General features: G+C 31.3%; 1 protein-coding gene across 3 annotated transcripts in view; it reads right to left on the bottom strand.

Moving 5' to 3' along the window:
- Positions 1 to 10,207, bottom strand: part of LOC148627533 (SRSF protein kinase 3-like) — a 29,561-nt gene extending 19,354 nt beyond the window's left edge. The window contains exons 1-3 of one of the 3 annotated variants that reach the window (XM_088574352.1): positions 8,919 to 10,207; positions 5,241 to 5,349; positions 3,281 to 3,368 (exon numbers count right to left, since the gene is read on the bottom strand). In XM_088574352.1, coding sequence (XP_088430478.1) covers positions 3,281 to 3,368; positions 5,241 to 5,349; positions 8,919 to 9,693 — 972 coding nt within the window. In that variant the 5' untranslated portion in view covers positions 9,694 to 10,207. The remainder of the gene's footprint in view (positions 1 to 3,280; positions 3,369 to 5,240; positions 5,350 to 8,918) is intronic. The other 2 variants (XM_088574362.1, XM_088574368.1) reach the window with 2 other exon arrangements.
- Positions 10,208 to 13,239: the final 3,032 nt, after the last annotated feature.

Below are 13,239 nucleotides of genomic sequence, written 5' to 3'. Positions count from 1 at the left end.
GTCATGAACATGCAAATGCATTTTGCAAAATAAACAATTACAGCACGTCTAACATCCTTATGATGGGAATGGAAAAATTCAATGGTAAAGTGAAGTTACAGAAACCTCCACTCCCCCTAAAAAAATTATATATAAATATGATGATTTTTTCACACCTTCACTGTTTACTGGGTACACCCTCTTGTCATAGCACCTTGGGTTATACTTAGTTAATGCAAGAATATTAAATATCCATACCTATGGATATATGAAACATGTAACTCATCATATTAACCTAGTTTTGGGCTCTCTTATTATATCAGATAAAAATCCCAAACCAAATGACTCATGAATGAAATAGAGACTATGGTGTTAAATTGCCATTTGCATGTAAAAGAATGCATGTCTGTAGTAGTGAATCACAATGAAAATCAATGAAGTTGCTAGAATGAAATTTACTGCTGCATTTATCCATTTTTAATCTGCTCTGCAGGTCATTAAGAACTTGTAGGGATTGCTGATTACAGCAGAAAAAAATATAGCATCAAATCATATGTAAATTGTTCATATCTGCGTGAACAAAAAAATCAAAAGTCAATTGAATAAAATTGAAAAAGAAGTTAAATAATTCATTTATTAATACATATAAAAATAATACTGAGTCACACAAATAAGTAACTTAATTATTGAATGTTTAAATCAGAAAAGAACTGTTTTAAAAATCTAATCAGTGTTCTAGGATTTTTCATACAATTAGGTTTCCTCGGGAAAAAATCCACTTAAAATCAACCTTCCCACAGTCAATGACTGCTTTCTGAACAAAACAAATCCTTACAGTATATTAAGTTTTCAACTTGCCACGGGAAAGTGTAACTAAGTACCTAACTTTCACTGACCTAAATTTCACTTGCCCCGAGTAACAGAAAATAGGAATCCTATAATACTGCCTTATGACCTGGGTCACATGTATGTTCATGTATGAATGACAGACAGGTCTTTATTGAAAGTAAAAAGAGAAAAAGACATAATCTCTCCACAAGACAATCCATCTAAATGTAGAACCATATTGTGTAGGAGGATCACTAGAATGAGTTCACCTAATACATGTACATGTTCTCAATAGTGTAATATCACTCTTTCTTGAGACCACAGTTTTACAAATTAAAGACAATTGGTTCTCATTACATTTCTGATGGATGGAAGCGGAATTATTGACAGTTAAGTTAATGTTGACTAAGAAAACAGAGAGATGTTAGAATAGCCTGGTAGGTTAGCATAGTCTGAACACAAGATCAATACATGTTTTAACTCCATTACATAACACTACCACTACAATCAAGAGACTTCTGACTAATGTAGGCACCAATTCTTCTTCTATAATGTAACAAACTAAATTATCCTTTCAAGGTATCTGACAATAAATCATTCCTTACACATCCCAATAGATCTGGCATTTGAATGGCAAAAGTATCTAGAAATTAAATTTGAATCTCACAGGTGTTCAAAGTATTGCATATCTTAAACATTACCTTATGCACTTAACTCAAGCTTCTTTTATAATTTCAGTTTATCATCTTCAATGCAGAAATAAAGAAGTATGTAGCCAGAGAATATTGAAACAGAAAAAAATCACTTAAGTGTGAAGGTGTGACTTAACTGAGTTCATAATGTCATAATAATAAGATAATTAATTGGAAAGAGTGAATAACCACACTATGATCATGAGTGCCGAAAAATGCCTAGATTTAACAAGTGTGCAGAACTTGTTCATTATTTATTGCCATTTTCAACTTAATTAAAAATTCTGTGAACAGCACATTGATACAGGTTGTGTAATTTTGGCAGGAGAAAGTTTGACAGTGAAATACCAATTATCCAAAAATTTTCACAATGGTAACATTTGGTAAATCATTACTATCTATATATGTGAAATATTTTGTGTCCACTCACAGGTTTTGTTGCGCAAAAGTCTTAATCCATGAATCATGCATTTGTGGTGTATATATCTAATGTCAATAACAGTTCTGAAAATTCATGTACTATGTGCAAAAATCAGATAACTGCTTAAAATAGATAAAATCTATATATTAAAAAGAATAATTCATAGGTTGTTATCTCACTTTAAAAAATAGACCTAGATTTGAATTAAGTAGGTCATCAAAGGTGTGCTAAATTATCTAGCATTATCAAGTTGATTATTTATGCAATGAAAAAAGTATCAGTTCAAGAAAACATTTTTCACTTATGACTTATAAGTATTCAAATTAAAACTTTTTCAACATAACTGACACCTTTGTTATAGTCAACATATTACATTTACATTTACATTTAATTATTTTGAGTTTCATAATCCATCATATCAGTTTTAAATTAAACAGTAAATTTAATGAACTGTGTGGGACTTGATAAAGTGTTTAATACCAATGTGTATCTGATACTATACCATAATTGTTTTTGTCTTTTATAATAATCAATAGCCATAACACAAATTCTTGTCATAGCTTGATTATGTCTACATATCAATGTTTATATAAGTTGTACAGCTGTTACAAGGTTTGTTTCCAATGAAAACTACAAGTGTAAATATTAATACTTATTTGGCTTCAGAAAAAAATTTTCACAGATATTTCATGGTATGCTGAAATTTCATTTACTCTAAGGAAATGTGGGACAATATCTAATAACGCAATGATATATCATTGTCAGTGGTGACACTTGATGGAGAAACACAAATGAGAAAATAATTCTGCTGTTGCAAATTAGATTTTCACCAAAAAAAGAAAGTGTGGGAGAAAGTAATCAGAAATAAGAGAAGGAGTACTTCTAAAGCAGTATTAAATTTTTAAGGAAATTAACCACTGACATTTCTTCCCTGGTTAAAATTTATTTTATATTATTTTTTACAATCACCTACTCATTGTCAAGATCTTTAAGTGCTTTCATACTTAGAATAAAGAGCATAAAAGGACCCAAATCCCCTCTACTGGTTCGTTGTCCAATCAAATGTTCTTCACATCTGTAATTCATACTCTGACACTTGCAATTGTTCATTGTCAATTCACTTGACAAGTGTTCAAAGTACATATCTGTACCCTTCATAACCAATACATGTGCGATTTGTGTGAAAAGAAACATATTTGATGTTACAAAATTCTGCAGTCAATTCAACAAACCTTTTCAGTGTAAAATATGTTGCAAGTTATTACAATGTAAAATAGTACTGTGATGTTATAACTTACAAGTAATTTTACACTCAAACTTTTTGTGAAATCTACCACTGAAGCCTAGGATTGGTACTTACACATCTTAGTAATTTGATTTCATCCTGTGCAGTTTCTGTGTAATGTTGGGCACTTTTCACAACCTTCAGAGCAACAAATCTTTTGCATCTGCAAAACAATAAAAAAAAAAAAAGGAGTTAAGTCTTATCACTTTTTATCATAAAAAAATAATTCTACATAGTTAAAAATGTACCCAAGTAGTCCACTAGATAGGACCATTTGTTGTGAGTTTTCAATTTGTAAGTATTACTTGGTTATTTTATGTTCTTTGTTGTGTGTGTCTATTTTTCCATGTCTGGTCTTTGTCCCTGGATTACATTCCTTTGATGTCCACCAGAAGCTTGTTTCCCTTGATTACTCTTTCAATGTGAATACCAAATATTTTATGTGAAGGACTAGGTACATGTGTAGACTACCCAACTCCATTAAAAGTTTATTTACAAACAGCATGTATATTAAACTTTGACATTCTTCTTAATGCAAGACATGTTAACAAAGAACACATTAATAATGCCATCACTAATTAGTGGAAGAGGCAATATAAACAATATATCATGTTATGTATTGCATTACATGTACAAGCAGTGCCCCTATATAATGCTGAGCAATGCTGCCAATTCATAATTATCTGAATCTGTTCAAGTATAGAAGGTAGATTCATTGTTGCAATTAGCCCAATGATAAAAACACATCCATGACATTGTCTAGGATGTATGCCAATCTGGATTGTCTAAATAAATATAAACAATAACAATTAGTGTGCCATTAGGTTTATGTACATACATATATATATATATATATATGTTTTTTTTTAATGCATTATTATCACTACTGCAAATAGATATGCCTTAAGTTAATAGATTCTATACATTTACATTCTTTATTCATATAATAATTTGATGATCATAATTATAATCTCAATTATCATAATCCAATTTTGTAAATGAAACTGAGGTGTGCCAGTATAATAACTAAACACTATGTGCTGATTACTATGATGTATTACTCATAAAGCAAGTAAAAGCTCAAAAAATATGACAATTATTTAGTTTGTAAATTAACTGTTGATATTATATGTTATAATATATTTTCAATCAAAACTGTTGTATGTAAAAAAAAATGTATTGTAATCATACCCTTTATGGGCCTTTTATTGGAGAATAAACAGTTCTTCTATACACTTACTGACTGGGTTTGAGGGTAATAGCAGTTTAATTGCCCCCAAGGTACTAACTCTTGTCTGAGACAACATGGAGGACATAGTCAGTACAAAGGGGACAATAAAACTGCTATTACCCTCACATCCAGTTAACTAATGTTTTATTACACTGAGAAACTCCCAAGGTCTCTCCCATGATGTCATTCGATTGAAACCAATGAAATGAATGAGACAAAAAATGTTCTGGAAATTTGATTGTGCAATTTACCGTAGAGGAGGAAAATAGTCAAAACTATTTCACCTGGAGGGGAAACAGTTATCTAGATGACTTAAAGGAATGGGGAAACAGTTATCTAGACGACTTAAAGGAACGAAAAACAACTAATACTTTTATATAGTAAAATAAGTACTGAAGTATAATAATAAGACCTGCTCCAAAGAAATTTAAAGAATAAATGATACACACATGCCCCAGATATACAACAGACAAGCATAACTGCATCATCAAACATGTTTTTTTTACCATTCTTAATCAACACTACAGCTGTGATGAAAAGTTCATAGCGTATCATATGATATACACTTTAAAATTGTAGTAATACAAGAATCAAAATAATTCATGAAAATTTCACAGACAGGCAATATTTGTCTTTATTTTACACCATGTTTCACTAAGTTTTAAACAAATGACATTTACTGTATGAGATTGATATAAATTGTAATTCAAAAATTAATAATTTGTATAAGTGTTTTATTTGTAATGTATTTTTTGAAAATCAATTTTGGATTTAATGACTATGTTCTTAAGAACCAATACTTACGACATGTCCCAACATAACCAGACGGTAGAAAAATGGCCCCATCCAAGTTTTCTTATCACATGGTATTTATTATTAAACAGGTCTCCAATTCTCACAGGATGGTACCCTCCTACAAAAAAAAAAAAAAAAGCACTATAATATTGATATATGAATACCAGAAAACTACCATTAAGAACAAAATTCACTGAGCACAGGAAGATACAACCACAACCAGTTGAACTTAATTTACTTAGGGCAAGCATGGACACAAAATTAGTTTTTGACACTCTTAAACATAGGGACTTACAGTTATTTATGGACACAACAACTGGTATGGATACATTATTGTGCAATATTTTGAAATTCAATTTAAGTAAAAAGTTCTGCTTTCAGGGTTTTTCCATGGCTCATTTGTACTCCGATACCTAAAATCAATAATTTTTGGTAGAATAAATTTGCTAAGTATCCTTTTTAAAGCCCTTGTAAAAAGGAAACAACTTATCATTATTATTAAATATCATTAAAATCCAAGGAAAAATTAATAACATACAGTATTTTTTAAAAATGACATACTTTGGCCCCTCTGAAGCATTGTATCTGATTGAAAACTACAGGAAGGGATTTCCACAAGAAATTTAATAAAAAAAATCTTAACAAAATTGGACCAGAAATAAATAAGTTGATTTTTTTTTTTCTCAGGCCCAACTTCGGCCTCTGACATGTATATACTGAAAATGCTTAATGTTAAATATTCTTGAAACAGAATTATATAATTAATTAAAATTGAATGAGAAATAAACCTTCTATATCATAGGATTAAACAGTTATTTTATCCATTTAGACCCCTTTTTGGCAGAATGGTAATGGCCAGTAATCCCGTTTTTATAAGCAACCTTCTTCAAGCAGCAAGTAACAATATTTATAAAAATCATGACATCGAATTCACTATAATTTAAGTTATTGCATAAATATGAAAAAAAAATAACTACAATGACAATGATTACAACATTGTCACATAATTTTTCTGGTTGTATAAAAATAATGATATAGTCTATAATATTCTAAAATGAGATTTGTTTCTGACTGATAACTTAGTAAAAATTATTTAACAAATACACTGTTTTCTTTCTATGTATAACTTCAGTATAAATTGTTCAGTAGATTTTCAGTGGCAGAATGTTTTTATGAAAGGCTGTCAGGACATAGTACAATATCCCCATCCAAATATAATAGGATACTATCCACAAGGGACAATCACGTATAGCTTATCTTATACAATGTATGATATCTCATTACTGGAAGAAAACATGAATAGCCCACACGTCTCTCATCTAACATGGATAGCTGTCTACTGGGGGCAAACATGTATATTCTGTCTTAATTGACCTGTGTATACTGTGCACATGAGAAAAACATGAAAAGTCTTGTCTTAGTATAAAACCTGTGTACAATGTCCACTGGGGACAAACATTTATAGCTCCTTTTTTCCGGTTGTAAGTCATGACCAATGCTTACTATACAAAGACATTTTGTCCATCTGAAGCTCTGTTCAACATACAAAATGTACATAAGGATATTGATCATATTGATCTAACAACTTTAAATGTCCTGGGTATTGATCTAAGCCTCTCAGGAAACAAACATTAACATACAAGATGACTACATGGAATGTCAAAATTTTAACTTGACAAGGGAAGTTCTTAATGAAGCAATGCTTTTAAAACTGGTATAAAAGGCTAACAATGTATTAAAAAAAAACATGAAAGTTGCATGTACTGTTGTTGTGCTAAGGATATCCCCACTCTTATGGGAAATTTATACTGCAAAATTTAAAATGGCTTACAATGTAGGCCTTATCCACATAAAGCCACACACACCAAATTTGAGTTTTTGGGAGCCAAGATATTAAGAATCTAACACTTCTGAGTGTGCAAGACAAGAGAAATCTCAGCCACCTAAGGGTAAAATTTCAAGTTCTCACAAACTTTTAACCATTTGCATTCTTTAGATGTACATGTAATCATTTCAAATGGTTGTCAAATGGTTTCAGAACAAAAATAATGGCACTCTTTACATTCAGAAATACCAAGTAACATGTACATTGTCATTGTATACATGCATACATAATCTGAATTACATACTAACAGGTATCAACAGTAACTTTCCTAATTTTTTTACACTTTAAGTCATGAATGAAGACATTTCTTTAATGACTTAATGCTGAAACGTTCAACCAAAGTTCCATGTATTATGTAACTACCTTAATTGTAATTCATGTTCATACTGATGCTCTAAATTCATAGTCAACATGACAACTACAGGATCTGAATGCCAAATGAATTTTTACTGTTCTAATTCAAACTCTACTGATTTAAGTTAAGCATCAGTGCATGTGCCTTATACTTTGTTCATGGTGGTTTCAAAAGATAAACCCTCCATACAACTATACAAGTATTATGTTCATTTCTTATACAAGTATAAGCCAAAATGATTCACAGGGCAAAGCTTGATGTGACACCAGAAGTTGAACCCAAATAAGTTGAAACAAGTATGGGTACCACTAAAGCTTGATACAGCTTAAAATTTCAATTTTTTTTAAGCTATCAACTGGAGTGAAATAAGGTGAAATAAATTGCCAGTTTATTGTAAAACAATGATTAACTGAGTTTTCAAGAATTATTTCTTAATCATATTCCTTCATACATATACACATGGTGCATTACTTTCCTATAAAATTTCTTCAAAATCCATTGAGTGGTTTAGGAATCAGGCTAACAAGAGATGTGGACAGATGAACAGACAAAAACTTAAGTTTACAGGGGGTATTCAAATACAATGCACTGTATGCAACAATGTAGGTCAACAAACAATACATACATCAGTAGGTAGTAGTCATGTTATACATTTACTCTGTGTTCTCTCTTACTATTCATAGAAAAAGTTTTCATTCTGTTATATGCTCTTTCAACTTTTTAAAAGTTGCCATGTGATTCATTACAATAGCCATGATAATAATTCATATGTTCTGTCAATGGACACCTCATTCAACTGATGGTAATAGAAGCTAATATTACAAGTGTACCTAGATTTACTTCTTAGATTGAAGAAGTATAAAATTTACTGACATTTTTTTTTCATTAATTCTATTTTGATTTATCAGTATGACTTGAAGTTGTTCCCAAATCATGTATTTCATACAATGTATTTGACAAGTGCATCAAGGTTATCTGTGCAAAATTTGCTTTTTCTATTTTTTTTTTTTTTCAATTCTAAAAAATAGTAGCAATTTAGTTTTCGTGGAAAGATGACATAATTTCAATGTAATCACTTTTCAAGAATTGATGATGATAGCAATATAATGGAGCAGAGTGAATCCAATTAAAAACATTTATTTCCTTTTAAGAGACTTGAAACAGAAAGATATTGCCTCCTAACTTAACATATCATTGGAGGATTCAAAATTATCATCATTAACTTTCATTTCTATCCTAAAGCAATAATTTCTTCCACAAAACCTAAATGAAAATGCAATTTGAATCTGATCAACAAGTTTGGAGATTTATAGAAGAGTAGAATTAGTCTTATGGCATCATATCAAGATTTAAACATACCTAAAGCATCTTGTGTAAATACTTGAAAATTGTTTGTTCATTCATAAACCTATTGATTATTATAATATGTATATACAGTATTGTATACCTTTTCCATACTCAGGGTCATTTTTATATCTTTTTTCATCTAACTGAGAATCATCTTCATGAATGGAAGAGTATCCAAGATGATCCCAATTCATGGCAATATGATGATGAAAAGAATTTTTGATTGCTTGTTCCTTGTGACTAGATTGTCTGAATTGTCGAGTGGCACTACGCCATCGCTCAAGTGTTTGTCTGAATTCTGAACTCATATGTGGTTCACTAGAATTTGATAAATGCTGATGAATGGCAGCTTTATTTGGCATTACTTCCTGAGATTGGAGGCAGGGTACTTCATACTTAGTGACTTTTTCATGATTATTCTTCTGATTCTGATGGCTATGTTTGTTCAATGATATCTCCTTGGTAAAATATCTATGATCATAAGAATCATCCTTCAGGACCTCATGTTTATGACTGTTCCTGTTTGAGTGGTATTTAGATTCTCCATGCTTTCTCTTGTCTTTAAGATGACTCTTGTGGTGTTGCATACTCTTAGCATGATAGTTACCATGATACTGGTAATCAGCTCTCTCTAAGTTATACAGCTGAGACTGACTGAGCATTATTTTGGCATTATGGAACTGGTGCATCAGGTTGTCAACTTGATTGCATAACTCTACTGAACCAGTACTTTCCCGATGTCTACCATAATTATCGTTAAATGGCTGATGAAACAGTGTACTGTCTGTCCAAGATGTTCTACGATCTATCTCTGGTGGTGGAACAATTTTGTACATTTCCATATAATGATTATATCTTTCCCTGAAGTCACTCATTATGGCTATACAGTAACACTTGCAGCCTAGCTATGTTTGAGTATATGACCATTAGCAGGTCTGTAACTAAATGTCATGTTACTTGAACTCCATTCAGTCCTGTTCAATTCCATCACAATGACCATTACAATACTAATCCATTCAATCATACCATTTTGACATAACCATTTAATCTGACAATAATCCTATTCATGTTCTGCAATCTGTCGCAACACACATAATCTGATTTTTTCAGATAAAGCAATGACTTTTCCATATAAATCATTTAATGCTCTTCATTTGCATACCCATACTTTTCACTTGCTTCAGTTTTACACTGATTTAGGATATAATTAAACTCACGGTTCAATGTTAACATAGATTCTCAAAGGTAGAATAAATCCTTTTCAACTGAAGTTAACACTAAAAAAAGTTTAAACAAACTCAAGGCCTGAAGTGCAAACAAGTAGTTGCCAAGCTCTATATTTCCTGTCACTTCCCTAAACACAACTTTCACTACATGTAATGTATACAACAATCCATTAGAAACTACAGGTGTGACATCACCATTTTCAGTTTATAATCATGTCATAAAATCTTTTCATCTATTTAGTATGACAAGTCTGTACATCTTTTGTCTTTTGGGGGTATTTAATGTCATGTATGTAAACCTAACTTGCGGACCGAGACAATAAATACCTACGTTCAGCATTTTTTTAATTGAAAGAGTCTTTACCTTTAACAAAACAATTACACCATTTTACCTTGGATGTTTCTATGTTCATGGGTACTCTTTAAAATCCAAGGCTTGTATTTAAAAACAAAATAAATATTGAACCGTCATGACAGTGTTGAATGAAAATATTTCAACATGATTCTAATAGTCTATGGGAGTATTGGAATTAGAGATTTATTTCGAAATTATATTCTTTCTATATCTAGACAATTTAACAAGTTAGAACAGAGTTATTCTATTCTACATAAAATACCTTTTAATTAATCAGTAATAAGATCAGTCGGCTGATCTGTAGGAAATAATCTACTAACTTACGAATATTCATATACTATGCATGCCTAAATCGTTTAAATAAACATGTACTTCAATATTAAATAAATCCAATCAATAACTCTATTGATTTGTATCAATCTGTTACATTGGTTCCTTTCCTGTAAATTAAAATCCTAACCATGCAATTGAATTAAAGTAAGACTTTGGGTGCATTAATGGTAAAACATGAAAAATTTAATATTCATTAATTATCTTAACTGTTTTTTCTAACTCAGCCAACAATGTCTGCAATTCAATAAGTCAGTTAGTTCATCTTTATCAATAAATACCAAGATTGCTACATGTAGCCATTGGTCTCCTGACTCAGGGAAAAGTCAAAGCCCCATGAGCCATACAAAATGTGTGTCATTGAACTGGTTGCCCAGTAATGGCATCAACATATCTACGAAATATGGGAACAATAAATGTGACAATATAACAGAACTTTGTCAGAGGGTAAACACAGAGAGCCAAAATTCAAAACCTGTGAGCAGTTGTCAATTCAAAATGGTGATGTAACAAGATTAAATCTTAATGACAATCAACAATCTCACTATAAAATTTGAACTAATTCAATAGGATAAGTGACCTAAAGAGAAAGTGTTCCTTAGTATCAGAAACACATAATAGTTAAACCACACAACTCTATTAAAGTTTGTTGAATCATAGCAGTGACTTACAATCCTACAATACTTGATATTACCATGTTGCATTGTAGCAGGGGAGGAGACTACCTACTTGCATTTCAAACTTGTGTTTTTAAGTAGCTGTCTTTGTAAGAATAATGCAAAATCTGAAAAATGTGATACACCCCAAAAAAGGCTACATATTTTTATTTTTGTAATTAAGTTGTTTTATGAGTCTATACTATGAAATGTGTAAATATTCATTCAAATCTATTTGCTCTTAGGAGATAATCGACATTGAAAATATAGTAGATTCTATTGTATTAGAGTTATCTCCCTTAATTTTGAAATCTACAGTGCATTCTATATAACTTTTATCTCCCGAAAGCAGGGGTTATATGAACAACCACATGTTTATTTCTGTTTACTATAACATTTCAAACAAAATATCAAAAATTAAATATGTAGGCTTTTTACCCATAAATCACATTCTGCATGATCCTTAGCTGGAGTACTACTTTAATGTACTAAGTGCTGTAGAAACTGTAGGGTAGACTATCAGTTCATTACATTTAGAAAGACAGATGGACAAACACCAATATACCATAATACACTGTGTAGAAAGAGAGAGGGACAGACACCAGTATACCATGAAACACTGTAGAAAGAGAGGGACAGACACCAGTATACCATGAAACACTGTGTAGAAAGAGAGAGGGACAGGCACCAGTATACCATGAAACACTGTGTGGAAAGAGAGAGAGACAGACACCAGTATAGCATAATACACTGTATTGAAAGAGAGAGGGGCAGACACCAGTACACCATGAAACACTGTGTAGAAAGAGAGAGGGACAGACACCAGTATATCATAACACACTGTATTGAAAGAGAGAGAGGGACAGACAACAGTATACCATAATACACTGTATTGAAAGAGAGCAGGACAGACATCAGTATACCATGAAACACTGTGTATCAAGAGAGAAAGACAGACAGCAGTATACCATGAAACACTGTGCAGAAAGAGCGAGGGACAGACACCAGTATACCATAATACTGTATTGAAAGAGAGGGACAGACACCAGTATACCATGAAACACTGTGTAGATAGAGAGAGGGACAGACATCAGTATACCATAATACACTGTCTAGGAAGAGAGAGGGACAGACACCAGTATACCATAATACACTGTCTAGAAAGCTAGACATAAAAATTTTGAGGTACATGTACATGTAATCAGTGAAATATCATATACACACCTTTCACTGAAAATGTTGTATAGTGACATCATTAGGAAGGATTTAAGTTTGTCTTTAATGATCAACTATTGGTAGCAAACAACACTTTAGATCTTCCCCAAATAAGTGCCCAGAGAATATGCAATGATCCTAATACATTATTAAAAAGGTATAGTCAGACATGATAGTGAAATGATAAGTTTATAATAAATATCTATTTCAAGAGAAACGTAACATCTACTGTATACGGTCGCTGTTATTAAAATTTTATGCTGACTGTAGAGGTATACATTGTGTATACATGAATTAGATAAGGAATTTTGATGAAGTAATGTTAATGCAAATAATCAACCTAACATGAATAGTTGACATAGAGGCCAATAAAGCACTACCATAGTAGTGCATTCAGCAACTTTCGTTCATCAGAAAGACAGAATTTGAAAGGGAACTCACACAAAAAAGGATTAATTTATTGAAGTTTCACAAATATTGGTAGACAGGTCTTCAAATTATTGTGTGAAGTGCAGGTGATTGATAGACCAACAGTTGGACAATGGTTTACCATTATATATATTTTAATTTCAGAAGTAAAACAGTTTCAACTTGGATCCAACAATTTTGTTTATCATCTCATAGACAAAATTTTGAAAT

The sequence above is a fragment of the Perna viridis genome, chromosome 1, assembly GCF_037379345.1.
Source record: "Perna viridis isolate PV_CMFRI_1.1 ecotype Kerala chromosome 1, ASM3737934v1, whole genome shotgun sequence".
Lineage (NCBI taxonomy): Eukaryota > Metazoa > Mollusca > Bivalvia > Mytilida > Mytilidae > Perna > Perna viridis.
The sequence above is the reverse complement of the archived record's forward strand: the minus strand, read 5'-3'. Positions and strand labels throughout refer to the sequence as shown.